We start from the raw sequence: 18,226 nt of genomic DNA, 5'->3' as shown, positions 1-18,226 counted from the left end.
TTTGATCAGCTGTTTGAAAATCAAATAACATAAGAAGTTTACCAGCACAGTCATTTATAATTTTTCTAAGAACATGTTACAACTTGCGGCCTGAAACTCCTGCCAAACAGTTTACTGTGCTGACGCCAAGGTTATGTAACATACCACGTACGCCGTATAAGGTGAGCTAATGATGTCACAGTGGCACCAAATTTCATCACAATTCTGCCCAACGCTACCCTGGTAGTGTCACACAATGGGAAGATCGTTGCAGCCCCTCTTACCCACATGTCACCTCTTCTTTTGATGCCTCTGCGATGGAGGTCAGAACCGCGATGTCCAACTTTGAAATCACGCAACGTTCAGTTCCTCAACTGGCATTGGAGGTGTGTCAAGGAGTTGCCTGACACATGGGTGAATACAACATCAAAGGATCACTCTAATACAAGTGGTGATATATGGGTAAGAGGAGTCGTGACGACCTTCACATCCTGTGACACTATCATGGTGACGCTGGGCAGAATTGTGGTGCGATTTGGTGCCAACGTATGTCATTCGCCCATCTTACACGTCACATGAGCTTCTGAGCTCTGTTTTTTTTTCTTTTTTCTTCTTCTTCGGCGTGTCGACAACTTGCCGTCTGAAGCATCGCGGAGCCAAAGAGTGACATTGCAGAGCTTCACTCTATTGCACCATTACAGAGGAATGTTTTAGGAACCTCTGAGCCAAATTTTAATCTTTGTGTTACAGTGGAAGACAATTGCAGCGTTTCGTAAAAGTGATCCTTTAATTCCGTTGCACAGAGTAGATAACTGCAGTTATACGCCTCGGGAAACTAAACTGCAAGCAGCCAAGTGTGGCTGGCTGCCTGACTGCGGAGTCGCAGGCGTTATTTGATAACTGTTGTGGCTTCAGCTGCACCGCACTTTTCACTGACAACTATGAATGTCCCAGGAATTTCTGATTCACAATTGCACGCTTGAGCTACATTAACGGCTGTTTCATGGACCATCCGCACTGTATGGGCCTTACACCACTCACACATACGTGTTAGTCACCAAATGTATGACCTTCGATTGCTATAATAGCTGTGATTTCACACCTGCCTTACCTCAAAATCTACAGAAACTGAACTCGTCGACTTGGAAATCTGTTACTAATACTTAAACTGCTACAGTGGCATGTGAAACTGGTAACAAGTTGTAATTTATATACTCCGTTGTATTTTATTCCTAATTACAATACAAAGGCTCTGGCTCAATTAGATCTTCTCAGACGTAAAAGAAAAAGAAAGTTAACCACATTTTCCTGTTGATTAAGTTATTTGACAATAGGAAATGTAGAAGCAGATAGGCAATATAGAAACAACTGGAAGGGCCGTGTCACAAGAATGGAAGACGAAAGAAAACCAAAATTAATGATGATTTATTATCACAAGGACAGGATGTCTTAGGGAGATCTAGGAAACGGTGGAAACATCATAAATTTCATTCACGAAGGCGCAGTACGAAAATGCCTAAGACATACAGAAACAAGAAGAAGAAGAAATGTGTAAGTTCTTTCTTAATCGACCACCAGAACCTGGAAGACTTAGATGAGACAGCTATGGTCCTCTACTGTTTGAGAAATCCCGTATCAATGGTGTTATAGAGTCCCTACCAGCGTTTCCTGTATTAGATCATAAACATTTTGACATCGAAATGATTGTCTACTAGCAGGGCTTACATCCGACGATCACCTTTGTTCCTGATAATGACTATGTGCCCTAACAAATACTAGATCTTTTAAACTTTCAAACAAACTTTTATACAAGTAACTGAGAAGCGACTGCTTCGCTTGGTCTTATGTTGGTCTTTGTTGTATGATTTGAAAAACAATGTGCGATTCACATGCTATCTAATTCATTCCGAGTAAATTGCTATAAACTACACTTGGTGGTTTGCATTAGGGTTTAAATAGAAGTGTTTTGTGGCCGTCTAATAAGCAAACAGGCTACGTAGAGTTGTCTGTGTGAGAAACACGAGTCTTTTAAATTCCCTATGCAGCAATGGAACGTTTGCCCTTGTGCTTCATTGAATGTCATGCTGTTTGCAGATCTTACCAGGAACTGGAGAGCTGCAGGCAGTAGAAGAAACCAAGGAGAAATTAGGAGAAAGGGATTAAAATGAAACAAAAAAGTTAAGTTGCATAAGCAGGGCTAAAAAATAATGTGAACGTTAATGTCTACACTAATTATGTAAACATTTCGTCTAAACTAACTCGTTCCACATCAGTTCCATAAAAGAAGCATTCAAATAACTTATGGCGCATGTAACTAATTAACTGAAAAAAGAAATAAAGCCTTTAAATTTGCAGATGACAACGAAGCGCTATGAGAGATGGGAGAGGATATGGAAGCTCTATTGAACAGAATGAGTATCTTGAAAAGAGGTTCTGCGACAGTTATCAACAAAAGTAAAGCAAGAATAAGCGTATGTAGCAAAATTAAATACAAGCAGCTCCTTAAGCAGCAAAGTAACTGAGCTGGCAGAAGTAAAGAAGTTATAAAACGCAGAGCAGTTGGCTTCGTTTGAGATCCAAGACGGCAGCCAGAGTGGTGAGTATTCAAGCTGCAGTTTTAGGAACTAACTGAAATCAGCGTCGTGTGAAGTTTAGGAAACTTGTGACCAATGTAGAGTTGTTTCATAGACGTAGTCATGATCATACAGTGGACCTTGAGTTTCCATTAAGTTGCTCCTTAACTCGCCTTGTGCATTTATTAATTCCGGTGCTTGTATAACCTCTCCTCAATACCTCAGGTAACGCAGTTATTTCTGCCACATAAATTAAGACCTATCTCGGCGATCCTTGTAAATAGTGCCTGTTTTACAACGTCTTTCCCAGTAGTCCGCAGATGTATCATATGCCCTCGTTAACTTTAAGTGAGACAGTGTAAGGCCTCATGTATTTCTTGCTATTTCTGAACGAAGATGTTCATCATGTTTAGCTTCTCCGATGTGTCTACACACAAGGGAAAGTTAACTTCATTAATTGTGAGATAGTTTAATGGACCATGTATTTCTCACTATTTCTGAACGATGTTCGCCATAATTAGCTTTTCCGATGTGTCAAATAATGTGTTTAGTTATCAAAGTCTGTTTAGTATCATTTCGATAGTTTATTGATCCAGTGTAATTTGAAACTAAATTAACCTATGGGTGAAGGTCATTGTTCATGATGCCAATTCGGTGGTGCAAACCTTCTTTAAAATAACAGATAGCTTCCTATCAGCCTACAGGCTATAAGCTATATTTATTTATTTTGTGTTATTGATTAGTGCTCAGACATCTGGTGACCCCTGTGTTGGCTCACAATTAGAATGTAACATCAAAAGGTTACTCAGTAACTCCCTTCATGTAGTTTAATAGTAGACGTCTTTCACACGTGCTGCAGATATATTTAGTATGACTGAACCATCTGCTATGGTATACCTGTAGCTTCTATTTCATTATTAACAAGTCGTAATATAAGACCTCGTCCACATCGCATACTGCTACGCAAAATGGTCAATGAATATCTACATCTACATCTACATCCGTACTCCGCAAGCCACCTGACGGTGTGTGGCGGAGGGTACCCTGAGTACCTCTATCGGTTCTCCCTTCTATTCCAGTCTCGTATTGTACGTGGAAAGAAGGATTGTCGGTATGCTTCTGTGTGGGCTCTAATCTCTCTGATTTTATCCTCATGGTCTCTTCGCGAGATATACGTAGGAGGGAGCAATATACTGCTTGACTCTTCGGTGAAGGTATGTTCTCGAAACTTCAACAAAAGCCCGTACCGAGCTACTAGGTACGACCAAGTAGAAGAAACTTACCACCTGATGATGGCAATCCATCGAAATTCCTAGCAGATACAATAACACCTCGTGATTGACGAAGAACAATATCTTTTTCAACGGTTTTGATGTCACCGTTCAATGCCTTCGACTTTCTCAGGACATATAAAAGGTGACTCCGGAAAAACTGAAGCAGATCTCACAAAAGTAAAAAAAAAATTATTTGCAAAATTTATTGTTGAAAACTAACGATAAATAATATGCAGTTAAGCATGGTTTAAAATACAATACATTCTATGTATGGACGATGATAGAAATTCAAGTGTATCCATTCCTGGAAGCAAGTACTGAGATGTTCCAAGGTGATATGAAACATGTCCATGGGAACTGAAATGACTTTTTCTCGAATCCTTGTTACAACTCAGTGACTGTTGGTGTGCAAATGGTGTGCTTACCAAAGAAATGTCGAGCCGCAGTAATTGTCATTCTGGTTGTATGAGCCTTGGGTCCGGTTTTGCTGAAACCAAGGATTATGAAGATCGGAAGAGTTCTGAAGTTATTCTACTACAAAAGTATCGAGCATACCCACATATCGTTCAGACATTACTACCGTTGCATTTCATGTACCATTTTCAAAGAAGCGAGGGCCAATCTTACTTATTTGTATATCACACCGAAGTGTAAACTTTGTATTATGTAATGCTCACAAGAGCGACCTATTAGTGTTTTTCAGGTGCCCACAATCTAGAATTCTACTTGTTTCCATACCCACTAACATGGCAATAAACCTCATCCAACATGAAATGATTGTCAACAAAATTGTTCTCTGCCCTCTCTCTCCCTGCCCCCCCCCCTCTCTTTCTCTCTCTCTCTCTCTCTCTCTCTCTCTTCCTCTTTCCTTACACACACACACACACACACACACACACACACACACTCGCACACTCTCTCTCTCTCTGAGAAATTCAAAACAACCACCAGTGACATCTTCAACTGTTCCACTGTCTGCCATCTTGTTTTCACACCTTCTACTGTTCCATTGTCCGCCATCTTGTTATCACTCCTTCTACTGTTCCACTGTCCGCTGTCTTGTTATCACAGCGGACAGACGGTGACAGTGAAAGTAACAACTCAAAACACTGAACTTGGCAATAAAGAAGATGACGAAAAAAGAAACCGTAAGTAACATAATGTAAATAGACACACACAAACACACACAACCTTTCATGTAAATTATTAATCTCAGGCATAGCCACAACAGCTTAGAAATCGTAATTTTTGCGTAAATATTTTATCTGCATTAAGTTGTATATAATTGCAGGCGACAAACTGTAAACAAAAACAGACACTATAAAAACGTAATACAACAGGAAAACTACACCACGTGGTGAGACGGTATGAATACACAATTTTATGTGTTCCTCAAAAACCTGCAATTACGATTTAGAAACTAATATTTGTGTGTATTTAAACCGTAAAGGACATTCCTTATGTTTAAAGCCATAATAGAAAAACCACTGATGATGCTGCAACTGCTGTGAAACATGTCTGCGACAAAAACAAAATAGCGTTTTGCTAAAGGTGGACCCCACTCAAAAATATATGTTATTGTTAAAGCAAACACAGACAATAGCTTCAACACCAAGATGATTAATAATTATTTCGTTCGTTCTTCAGAGAAATCATAGGACCAGCACCAAAGCTTGTACTATAAACCTTAAAACTGGATTTCAAATAACAGCTGTCGGCATCATGAAGTTTCACTTCAGTATTGATCATTCTTCTCATGCCAAGGTCTTAAGGGCCTCTCGTCCTTCATCTAAACCATTCCAGAGGATTAACAATTGATACGTATTTGATTTGTGACAGCAGTAAAGTTTCTCCAGGAACCCTGAGACATAATTGTTCGCATATATAATAGCAAGACATCCTATATCAAACATTTTCAAATTTACATAGTGCTTTAGGAGCTATTCTTTTACTTCTCATCCTCAATTAGTATTTTATGGTCCGGTAGTACTATTTACACTGAACCTCTGCATGTTTTAATAAATAAAAATATGTATTACAAAATACATTTTAATAACTGCTCCAACTAAGAAAATAAATACAATCAAATATATTCACACTGTACACACAGTCACAGACAATATTATTTATAACTCATATTACATTTGTGGTTTTTCGAGCACTTACTGTCATGTAGATTATACTTAGAAGTGAGAGAATACAGCACAATTGCCAACAAAGAAACACATAATTAACTACTGCTGGAATCCATGTAAAATAATGAATAAAAAATTTGTTAATTTAATAAAACTCAAAATCTGTGCGTGATTAGTGGAAGAAACACAGCGATTGATAGTCAGTGGTTACACTGAGTGTTTTTGGCTGCCCTTGCTTCTCGGACGTCTTGATCCCTTCCCAGAATATATACTTAAAAAGTTCACAATGTTCAGTACCCATGGAATAGCAAGTTGCCTTAAATAACTGCAGATCATTTTCATACAGCTTATTTACTAGGAACTATAGTTTCAAACTCGGTTTTTATTTCTAAAATCTGCTTGAAGTGTTTGAGTAAACTTAGATAAAACTTTATGCTAACTCCCTTGATTGTAAGGGGAAAACACGGCCGAAATACAACGAAAACTGAGATGATAATATAACTGGAAGGTTATCAGTACACTTCTAAAGAAAATATAAGCATTATTCATACGTATCACTTGTGCAGTAGGCTTAATTTGGAATGTAGCGCGTAAAATGAGACACTGATGTTTCCTACAAGCGGGTGATGAAGAAAGACTTTTTCCGCTGTCTTTCATCTGTTGAGAACTTGTTCCGCTTTTAATGGCCACGTTGTCGACAAGCCGGCAAACGCTCATCTTCCTGTCAAAATAAAATGCTTTCTTTAGCTATCGGTGCACTTCGAACATTTAATACTCAACTTTGACAAAGAGAAAGACGGTGATCTTGGAAAAAAAATTCTGAAACGAAGTAAGAAATTAAATTTTTCAAAGAATACCTAGAGCAATGATAGTCACCTTGGTCCCTACCTCTCACCAGAGGGGGTTTCAGCTTTCATGAAGGGCGTTAGGCGTAGCGGTTTTATAAAATTTTGACGCAGAATGTCTGGTAGGTAACTATTATTATATGCTCTGATTTCCTGTAACTCTAGTTTACATATTTTGTAAAGTACGTAACTTCTGTACTTTATACATCGCGTTTACTGAGGAAACGAAGGTAGGTTCGAAAATTTTAGTACTAACAATGATACAAAAGTTGGTGGTAAGTAAAAAACGTTGAGCATCCCTGACCTGGAGGAAGTAAATGCGAAAGAAAAAGTGTATGTATAAAATAAATAGGGGTAAGAAGGCTAATGATAAGAAAAGATAATAGAGGATCAGTGTTCAATACCGTTCTTAACATATAGCATGGAACTTACACCACATCAGTGCTAAAAAAAATTTTAACGACTGGAATTCGAAAAGAAACAACATAAAAATTGTGTTGGCTCTAATGACAACGACTAAATGAAAATACAGTATTGAACGTAATGTTTCTTGCAGCTGCCTTTTTGCACCCGTCGAGTGCCGGTGCACCCTTTCCTCGCCAGAAACAGTAGACAAGTAGGCAAGAAGTGCCGGCTACCGGCGGCCAGACTGCAGGCTGTGCAGCTTGTGGTAGATGCCCCGTCGCTCCAGCAGCTCTGTGTGTTTCCCCAGCTCAGCGACGCGACCTTCGTTGATGACGCAGATGACGTCCGCGTCCTGGATTGTTGACAGTCGGTGCGCGATGGTGATGCACGTGCGTCCCTCTTTCGCCTTGTCGAGGGCCTCCTGTACCACCTGTTGGACGATCACACGTCATTGAAGAAGTATACTGAACAGAAATGTGGCAGTAATAGCAGGTATCACTCGTATAAACCGAGTGAGGTGGTGCATTAGTTATCACACTGGGCGGGGGGGGGGGGGGGGGGTGTACAATGGTTCAAATTTTTCTCCCACTATTCAAAATTTGGTCTTCCGCGATTTCCCTAAATGGTTCAAGGCAAATGACCAATTTCGTTCTACAGCCTGCCCTAATACGAGCCTTGCTTCGTCCCAAATGACCTCGTTGTCGACGGATTGTTAACCCTAATCTTCCTTCTTCCTCGCTTCGTTCGTCTCAAGAATGATTTCCAAAACTAACTGCTTGGTGGATGTAACGTAGTGAAGTAGTTATACTGAACATGTTTCAATGTGTGTTGGTTTAATGTTATTTATGGAGAAGATGACATATGTGTTACGTACTCATCGGATGAACATGATGATATGTACGAGGTAGATATTTTTTTGAAACTTACATTTGTTCACAGCATAAAATTTTCCAAATATTCCACTTGAAAATGGCCACATGTCCTAAACTACACACATGAAAAATAGTTTCGTATCACCCCGGTTCGCAGAACTCCTGAAGGTAGACTTTGACTGTGGATATTGTACCAGAGACACAGTTCCTTTGAATGTTCAGAGATGTCACTAAACCACCCCAAAGATTTAAACAACCTTGTATGAGCAGTGCCTATTAGAAGGAGGGGGTCCGACAGCCGATCAGTTCCAGTCATTCTACAGGGAAAGGAGATACACGGCTCGTATTGTCTGTAGTTCAACCATGCCTAGCGGTCAATACCGCAGTTCGATCGCTTCCGCACTGTTACTTTCTGCCAGGAAGGGCTCTCAACAAGCGAAGTGTCCAGAGGTCTCGGAGTGAACCAAAGCGAAGTTGTTCGGACATGGAGGAGCTCCATAGAATGGAAGTGTTGATGAGATGCCTCGCTCAGGCCCCCCAAGGGCTACTACTGCAGTGGATGACCTACGAATTATGACTCGGAGGAACCCTGACAGCAACGCCAGCGTTTTGAATAATGCTTTTCGTGTTACGGCTCAAACTGTGTGCAATAGGCTGCATGATGCGCAACTTCACTCCTCACGTCCATGTCGAGGTCCAACTTTGCAACCACGACACCATGCAGCGCGGTACAGATGGGACCAACAACGTCCGAAAGGACCACTCAAGATTGGCATCGCGTTCTCTTCGTCGATGAGCGTCGCATGTGTCTTCAACTAATCGTCGGAAACCTGTTTGGAGGCAACTCTGTCAGGCTGAACTCCTTAGACACATTGTCCTGCGAGTGCAGTAAGGTGGAGGTTCCCTGCTGTTTTGGGGTGGCATTATTTGTGGCCGACGTACGCCGCTGGTGGTCATGGAAGGCGCCGTAAGGCTGTACAACACGTGTATGCCACCCACCGACCGATAGTGCCACCATATTGGCAGCATTCTGGCGAGGCATTCGTCTTCATCGACGACAATAATTCGCGCCGCCGTGGTGCACATCTTGTGAATGACTGCCTTCAGAATAACGACATCGTTCGACTAGAGTGGCCAGCATTTTCTCCAGACATAAACCCTAACGAACACGCCTGGGATAGATTGAAAATGGCGGTTTATGAACGACGTGACCCACCAATCACTCTGAGGGATCTACGCCGAATCGCCGTTGAGGGGTGGGACAACCTGGAGCAACAGTGCCTTGATGAACGTGTCGTTAGTATGCTACGACGAATACAGGCATGCATCAGTGCAAGAGGACGAGCTACTGGGTATTAGAGGAACCGGTGTGTACAGCAACCTGGACCACCCCGTGAAGGCCTCGTTGTATGGTGGTACAACATACAGTGTGTGGTTTTCATGAGCAATAAAAAGGGCGGGAATGATGTTGATGCACAAGTTCCGGAAAACTTGGAGCCGAAGTGATGCAAAACTTTTTTTGGTGTGTGTAATATGGTGGATTTCGTGAACGAATATTTTTCACAGTCAAAGATGAACAGGAGCTCTTCCAAAAAAATTTTTGGTTCCACTGTGTTCCCAAAGTAATGCCACTCATGACAGCATATTTTCTCCGTAATGCTTTTAAGCATGTGTAACGGATCGTAGTTATCAACTGATTTCTATTTCGTATGTGCCCTTACTGCAGATACAGGAGTATGTATAAGGAAACGAAGTGGATGAGGTGAAGTGCTCGTGGTGTTGGTACGTTTGCTGCTCGGAAACGGCAACACTGTCTTTAAACTTTCCCCACAAATCGGGCGGAAAAATTGAAATTAATGTCAAATTTATTAATATTAAATTTATTAGACAATGTAGACTTTTTGAGATTTGTTTGGAGGACTTTGAAAAGAAATTATTTTGATGTATTCACGTGCAACATACAACACCAACTGGTGTGTGTGTAAAAATTGCGTTCTTTATAATCCACTTGTTACGAAACTGGAATGGAACCAGATGACTAATTTGGACGTCTGTGAACTCCACCGAAATGCTTAATGAAGTATGTTTCGTAGCTCCAGGTGACGTAAAGTTGTGTACGGCACATATATTAGAAGCTGTATGAAGTTGTTTTAGGTGTTAGTGCCAGAATTTCGCAATAATCTGACGGATCCTGTTACTCTAAGTTACCTAATACTATTATTCGAACGTTTCTCAGCCTTTGCTTTTTTTCAAAAGACAACTTATTGTCAGACGACCACACAAACAGCGAAGACCATGGTTACATGCTACATTTTCAGCATAGGCAATCCTTAGGCGATCTGGTCACACAGCAGTAGATGACCATAGCTTTTGTACTATAGCTGCGCTCTGCCAAAAAGTGATTCTGTAGACGTGTGTTTTTCGTTTCTTTGTTTGTTTTGCACATAATTAAAATCACACTTCGTTCAATGTTAGTCCATAATGTATTTTACGTCCTTAACAAAATATAAATTGCATTTTATAAGTCATAAAATTAGGCACTCTTATAACTACTGCGCCTTCATGCAAACAAAGTAGTTACTTTCTACATCTACATCTACATGGAGACTCTGCAAATCACATTTAACTGCCTGGCAGAGGGTTCATCGAATCACCTTCACAATTCTCTATTATTCCAATCTCGAATAGCGCGCGGAAAGAATGAACACATATATCTTTCAGTACGAGCTCTGATTTCCCTTATTTTATCGTGGTGATCGTTCCTCCCTGTGTAGACCGATGCCAACAAAATATTTTCGCATTCGGAGGAGGAAGTTGGTGATTGGAATTTCGTGAAAAGATTCCTCCGCAACGAAAAACGCCTTTCTTCTAATGATTTCAGTCCTATCTGGTAAAGATCCCATACCGAGCAGCATTATTCTAAAAGAGGACGGACGAGCTTATTGTAGGCAGTCTCCTTAGTAGGTCTGTTACATTTTCTAAGTGTCCTGCCAATAAAACGCAGTCTTTGGTTAGCCTTCCCCACAACATTTTCTATGTGTTTTTTTCCAGTTTAAGTTGTTCGTAATTGTAATACTTAGGTCTTTAGTTGAATTTACGGCTTTTAGATTAGACTGATTTATCGTGTAACCGAAGTTTACCGAGTTCCTTTTAGCACTCATGTGGATGACCTCACACTTTTCATTATTTAGAGTCAACTGCCACTTTTCGCACATTCAGATATTTTTTCTAAATCGTTTTGCAGTTTGTTTTGATCTTCTGATGACTTTATTAGTCGATAAACGACCGCGTCATCTGCAAACAGCCAAAGACGGCTGCTCAGATAGTCTCCCAAATCGTTTATATAGATAAGGAACAGCAAAGGGCCTATAACACTACCTTGCGGAACGCCTGAAATCAATTCTCTTTTACTCGATGACTTTCCGTCAATTAGTAAGAATTATGACCTCTCTGACAGGAAATCGCAAATCCAGTCGCATAACTGAGACGATATTCCAAAAGCTCGGAATTTCACTACGAGCCCTTCTATGGTACAGTGTCAAAAGCCGTCCGGAAATCCAGAAATACGGAATCGATCTGAAATCCCTTGTCAATAGCACTCTACTCTTCGTGTGAGTAAAGAGCTAGTTGTGTTTCACAGGAACGATGTTTTCTAAACTCATTTTGATTGTGCATCAATAGATGGAAGTTTGTATACATATCGTTGTTATCGTGGTCTTCAGTCCTGAGACTGGTTTGATGCAGCTCTCCATGCAACTCTATCCTGTGCAAGCTTCTTCCTCTCCCAGTACGTACTGCAGCCTACGTTCTTCTGAATCTGCTTAGTGTATTCATCTCTTGGTCTCCCTCTATGATTTGTACCCTCCACGCTGCCCTCCAATACTAAACTTGTGATCCCTTGATGCCTCAGAACATGTCCTACCAACCAATCCCTCCTTCTACTCAAGTTGTGCCACAAACTCCTCTTCTCCCCAATTCTATTCTATACCTCCTCATTAGTTATGTGATCTACCCATCTAATCTTCAGCATTCTTCTGTAGCACCACATTTCGAAAGCTTCTATTCTCTTCTTGTCTAAACTATTTATCATCCATGTTTCACTTCCAGACATAGCTACACTCCATACAAATACTTTTAGAAACGACTTCCTGACACTTAAATCTATACTCCATGTTGACAAATTTCTCTTCTTTTTTGTATACATAAACATAAGAAATCTGTATATTTATTCTTGTTATTTTGTACTCAGTGGAACGTTTTACAACACGATCAAAGGCAGTTTTCTGTGATTATCGATAGGTGCGAATGTTGTTAGTGACTAATAGAAAGATTTTTTATGTAGGCGCAACGAATTATTGAAGAGATTTTTTATATGGTTTTGTTTTGCAGTTTTGTTTTTATTTTTTTTTTTTTTTAGGAAGTTGTGTTTTGTGACACTATATGATAAATCTGTATCATTTTATTATGCTTTTATTTTCACTACAACATTCCTCTGCTTCACATTACAGATCAACAATTTTTGAATAAACCCTGACTTAAACCTTGAAAATTTCAGTTTTCTTAAAAATACTGATTATTTATAAGTAACAGACAGGAGGATAACTAAGTAGAGCAGACATGTCTCGCTGTTTATGCACATTTTTTCTAGACGGTTTACTGCTTCTGGTTTCTATGGTAATCTGGTAAGACAATAATTGGATAAGCAAATAAAGCCTTCGAAGCGAGGTAACGCCCGATAGGTCTGCAGCACAACTAAGGTACAGGTAAGGCGGTTACAATCTTAAATGACCAAGGCTACCACGAAAACTACCGTAGTATGAGAGCCTGTACCTATTGCATACACGGAGGCAAGAGAATGCACATACACAGTAATAAAATCGAATTTTGGTACTTACCTTTTCACTCTCGGCGTCGAGTGCAGATGTGGCCTCGTCGAGCAGCAGTATCTTGGGGTTCCGGACGAGCGCCCTCGCGATGGCCACGCGCTGCTTCTGCCCTCCAGACAGCTGCGTGCCCTTCTCACCCATGCGCGTGTCGTAGCCCTGCAAAAACACACCAAGTGCGACTCGCCCCGTCAGGCTCACCATCGAAACTGTGAGAAGCTAGTTTTCTTCTGTTCATATCTGCACCTACTCTTACTCATTTCATATTTCTGTTGTATTTATAATGCAGATGAGAGTAAGTAATACTCGACTTTTGCCGATGAATATTTATTTGCTTCCAGCCAACAAGTTTCACCACCGCATGAGGATAAAAAGACATACAGGTGTCTTACACTACAGTTTGTATTGCTAAAAGGCAAAAGGCGATCATCCATTCCACGCTGCAGATCGCCTATCTGACGGCTTCCTGGGGCTAAAAAAAAGGATTTGATTTGCAATATTTTATATAACTACTGACCTATTTAAAATTTTAATTTCTTTAGTGGTATACTCATTAAGATCCCATATTAAACGTTTAACACAGTAATCAAAGTGTAAAATTCCACAAACTACACGTACAGTCACATTAGGGTGACCACCCGTCTAAAGCCTGAAAAACCACCTTTTGTAGCGCGGACCGCTGCAAGACTGCAGAAAGAGAGTTAATGAAGTATTGCAAGGCACCGACACTGATTCGGAGCAATGTCTACTCCACTGCTGTGACCGGCTGCGCTAGGTTTCTCGGCTGAGGAACCTGGTGCGAACAGCCAAGTCGAATTGGTCCAACAGATTATCCATTGGGTTTAAATCCGGGGAGTCTGATGGCCTTGGAAGTGCGACAAACGTAACCTGATGCTCTTCAAACTATACACGTACACTGTGAGTTCTGTAATACTTTGCCTCGTCCTGCTGGTAGATGTCAGCATGCCGAGGAAAAACAAACTGTATGCAGGGTGGACTTGTTTCCAACCATAAAGGTATAATTGTGTTGATCCCTTATGCCTTCCAGAATGCCAAGATTATGAGGGAATGCCGTGTAAACATTCCACAGACCAGATCGCTCCCTTCTCTGACGTCTACCCTTCGGATGATTTTTGCAGGGTGTCTGTTTTCAGACGTTTTACTCCGTACATGCCAAAGGCTATGTGTCCGACAGTGAATAAAACGTGATTCGTCTAAAAAGGCCACTTGTCGTCATTGGACGTCCAGCTGCAGTACTGGCGTGCAAATTCCAGCCTACGTCGCCAGTGGAAATGGAAATGAGCCCTTACAGGGCAGGTCCGTCCGCCTTGGTGCAGGTCTTACTACATTCGACACCACACTGGGCGACCTGCGCGCCGGACGTGGATGAAACGATGATGAAGACAACGCAACACCCAGTCCCTGGGCGGAGAAAATCCCGGACCCAACAGGGAATCGAACCGGGGCCTCTTAGGACGGCAGTCCGTCAAGCTGACCATTGAGCTATCGGGTCGGACTACGTCGCCACTGAATAGCAGTCAGCCTAGATGCCTGAACCAGGCACTTCGGAGACCCATAAGGGCAACGTTCGCTGAACAGTTGTTGGAGAGGCAGTGTTGGTCGGTCCTTGGTTCATCAAGGCGATCAGTTGCTTAGCAATTGCACGTCTACTCGCCTGTAATCTCCGCAGCCGTTGTCCACCACCTTCATCTAGGGCCCGTTGCTCACCACAGTTCTTCGGCATCGGTTTCGTACAGCGCTATTTTGCTTTGCACGGTGCGAATTAACCACAGCGGCACGCGATCAGTTTACGAACTTTGACGTTTCGGAAATTCTTCCAACCTTGGCCTAAAAGCCAGTGATCACGCGGTTTTGAAAGTCGGATAAATCGCTCCGTTCCCTCCTAACGAGGGGTTCCCCATCCCTCTGACACGCTTCATATAGCCACTACTGCTAGTACTGAAACCTGCCAACTGCGAGCGGTCACAGTATGTTGAATTTTAACATAGGCGGTGGCCACGTGAATCTGATTGGGCCGTGTAATAATATGAAAAATTTGTCTCTTACTACATTTTTGCTGTTGATGTAAATCTGCAGCGTCACGTATGGATTTTTAATTTACTCCTCTACTACTAACTTTATTTACGAGACGCTTTGCAGAGTTTAACCACATATGCTACTGGTTGTACGTGCTAAATTAAGACATCGTACGACGGAAGTTCGTTTGAAGCTGTTTTATAAATGAAAGTTCAATTCTTGAAAGCAGGGTACGTGGTGAAAGGGCAGTGGCGGTGGGGGCGCGGGGCATTACTCTGAAGAAAAGAAAGGGCCTGCTCACTCAGAAGGTCTATTTTATACAAGGAGGCATCAACAAAAATGAAAGGTTGTTCGATGACCAAAAATGAAATAACAGAAGGACAATAACCCAACTAATTCACAGAGTAGCGTAAAGTTATCAAAAATAAAAGTAAAAATCGGATTAAGATAATAGCGCGCAAGCACACACACACACACACACACACACACACACACACACACACACACACACAGAGAGAGAGAGAGAGAGAGAGAGAGAGAGAGAGAGATAGATAGATAGAGAGAGGGAGGGAGAGAGAGAGGGAGGGAGAGAGAGAGAGTGGTACCACACTATGCAATCAATTGGAAACTTATATAGTGTTTATCGATTCTTACAGATGAGCCAATACACTTATGAAAAGAATAAGACACTAACTAAATAAATGATTAATGACAACCCTATGCTCGTAAACACACTCTAAGGGAAAGAAAAAACGATGCACCACGAAGGAATTATCTGCATGGGACGGAAATCGATATGTGTAACGTACGTATAGAGACAAACAAATTATTACAATTCCGCAAAAAATGGATGATTTATTCAAGAGGATGTGCATTACAAATTGAATAAGTCATCCGCACGTTACTCTACCTCTGGCCTCTATGCAAACAGTTATTCGGCTTGACATTGATTGATAGAGTTGTTGGAGTCCCTCTTAGGGTCATCGCGCCAAGTTATATCAATTAGCCCGTTCGATCGTCAAAATCCCAAGTTGGTTGCAGGACCCTGCCCATAGACCTTCAAAGTTCTCAACTGAGGAGAGATGTGGTGACCTTGCAGGCAAAGTCAGGGTTTGGCAAGCACGAAGATAATCAGTAGAAACTTGCGCCGTATTCGGACGGGCATTATCTTTCTGAAATGTTAGACCAGGATGGCTTTACACGAAGAGCAATAGGACGTACGGTATCGTCGACGGACCGCTGTGCTGTTAGAGTGTCGCAGTTGACAACCAAACGGGTTCTGCTCTGAAAAGAAATGTCACCCCAGACTATCACTCCTCGTTGTCAGGCGGTACTACGTGCGACCGTCTAGTTTGTATTCCCCTTCTATCCAGGGCGTCTCCAGATAGATCTTCTGCCTGGAGTGTCATTGACGAGTCCTGCTTCAACTTGAGCTCCGATCCGACTGTCGTCCACCATACGGTCCGATAACCAGGACTCATGGTCTGTGGTGTCCGCCCCCGGTCTCTGAGTGGTCAGCGCGACAAAATGTCAATCCAAAGGGCCCGGGTTCGATTCCCGGCTGGGTCGGAGATTTTCTCCGCTCAGGGACTGGGTGTTGTGTTGTCCTAATCATATTCATTTCATCACCATCGACGCGCAAGTCGCCGAAGTGGCGTTAATAGAAACACTTGCACCAGGGGAACGGCCTACCCGACGGGAGGCCCTCGTCACACGACATTATTATTATATGGTCTGGGGTGCAATTTCCTTTCATAGCAGGACCTCTTTGGTTGTCATCCGCGGCACCCTTACAGCACAGCGGTACGTCGATGACATTCTATACCCCGTTTTGTTGTCCTTGATAGCAATCCATCCTGGGCTTACATTCCAGCAAGATAATACCCACCCGCACATGGTGAGCGTTTCTAATGGTTGTCTTCGTGCTTGTTAAACTCTACCTTGGCCAGAAAGGCCGCCGAATCTCTCCCCAGTAGAGATCGTTTGGAGTATTACGGACAGGGACCTCCAACCGGCTCGGAATTCTAACGATCTAACGTGCAAATTGTACAGAATCTGGTCCTATATCCCCCAGGACATCCATCAACTATCAATCAATGCCAAACCAAATAACTGCTTCCATAAAGGCCAGAGGTAACCCAACGCGTTATTGGCCTGCTCATTTTCTGATGCTCTTTCTCTTGAATAAACCATCCAATTTTTTTTTCATGAAATTGTAGTCATTTGTTTGTCTTTACATGTGCATCACATCTACCGATTTCAGTCCTATTCAGGTATGTGCTTCGTGGGTTGCCAGTTTCTGTTTTAGGGTGTATTAAGATAACCTAACCTGGCACCAGAAAATGTTACTCGTTTCTCGTCTCACAAGAAAATATGGTCACTTGGACAATTACATTTTATTTTGTAGACAATTGATAGTGCCTAATATGAATAGGTGAAACGTGTTTGGTTGAAAACATAATGAACATTCAGATGCGCAACAAATAATATTTATTCTTATCTACATCATAAACATAGCACATTTTATTCGTTCTAACAGTTTAATATCCACAATTAGTGTTTGTTCCCGAAAACTGTTTATCAAAATCGGTATCATTTTTTAGGACTTCAATTCTAGGATTACTTATGACAATATAACTGTGCTCGGTAAAGAATGTCCGCTCTGGCAGTGAAATCTCGTGTTTTGGCGTAAGAAAAGCACAGTTTTCAACGTATTGAGCTCTCTGGTCAAGTGTTTTATCAACCACTTTTCATTGGATAGAATCCGTCTCTAAAACATGATTCTGGAAGGTCTCACAAGGCCCTATTTTACAGCTGCCATATTCTACTCATCCAATTTAAAGATTTTTTGTAGACGTAAATGTCTTTAGATGTAGGGCCTATTATATCTTGTGAATGATAACGATCTGCTGCTCTCATGGCGTAAATGTTTTTAGATGTCGGGAGTATTGTATCTTCCGAACGATAACGATCTGCTAGCTATCATTGGTTGTTTTAAAATAACCTTTATTTTGCATTTACCACCACTGAGCAGTTTCATCTGTTTAGCCAGTGTGAGTGGTTGCGTAGTATAAGATGCACTTACTTGGTTGTAGCTGGTGCGTCAGTAATATAACAGAAACACTACGACTGTGTGGAAAGAATTATTATTGATGACATGCAAAGCCATACTGTCTACAGAGAATGGGCAAGAATCGAAGTTTATGACTGTTTTAAGACAGTT

The 18,226-nt window shown here is 41.6% G+C and overlaps 1 protein-coding gene across 2 annotated transcripts in view; it reads right to left on the bottom strand.

Moving 5' to 3' along the window:
• Positions 1-5,859: 5,859 nt before the first annotated feature.
• LOC126354014 (ATP-dependent translocase ABCB1-like) overlaps positions 5,860-18,226 on the bottom strand; it is a 212,921-nt gene continuing 200,554 nt past the window's right edge. For both annotated transcript variants that reach the window (XM_050003333.1, XM_050003332.1), the window contains exons 21-22: positions 12,979-13,125; positions 5,860-7,641 (exon numbers count right to left, since the gene is read on the bottom strand). In XM_050003333.1, coding sequence (XP_049859290.1) covers positions 7,441-7,641; positions 12,979-13,125 — 348 coding nt within the window. In that variant the 3' untranslated portion in view covers positions 5,860-7,440. The remainder of the gene's footprint in view (positions 7,642-12,978; positions 13,126-18,226) is intronic.

Source organism: Schistocerca gregaria, chromosome 3 (genome assembly GCF_023897955.1).
Source record: "Schistocerca gregaria isolate iqSchGreg1 chromosome 3, iqSchGreg1.2, whole genome shotgun sequence".
Lineage (NCBI taxonomy): Eukaryota > Metazoa > Arthropoda > Insecta > Orthoptera > Acrididae > Schistocerca > Schistocerca gregaria.
This window is presented reverse-complemented; position numbering and strand designations above follow the sequence as displayed.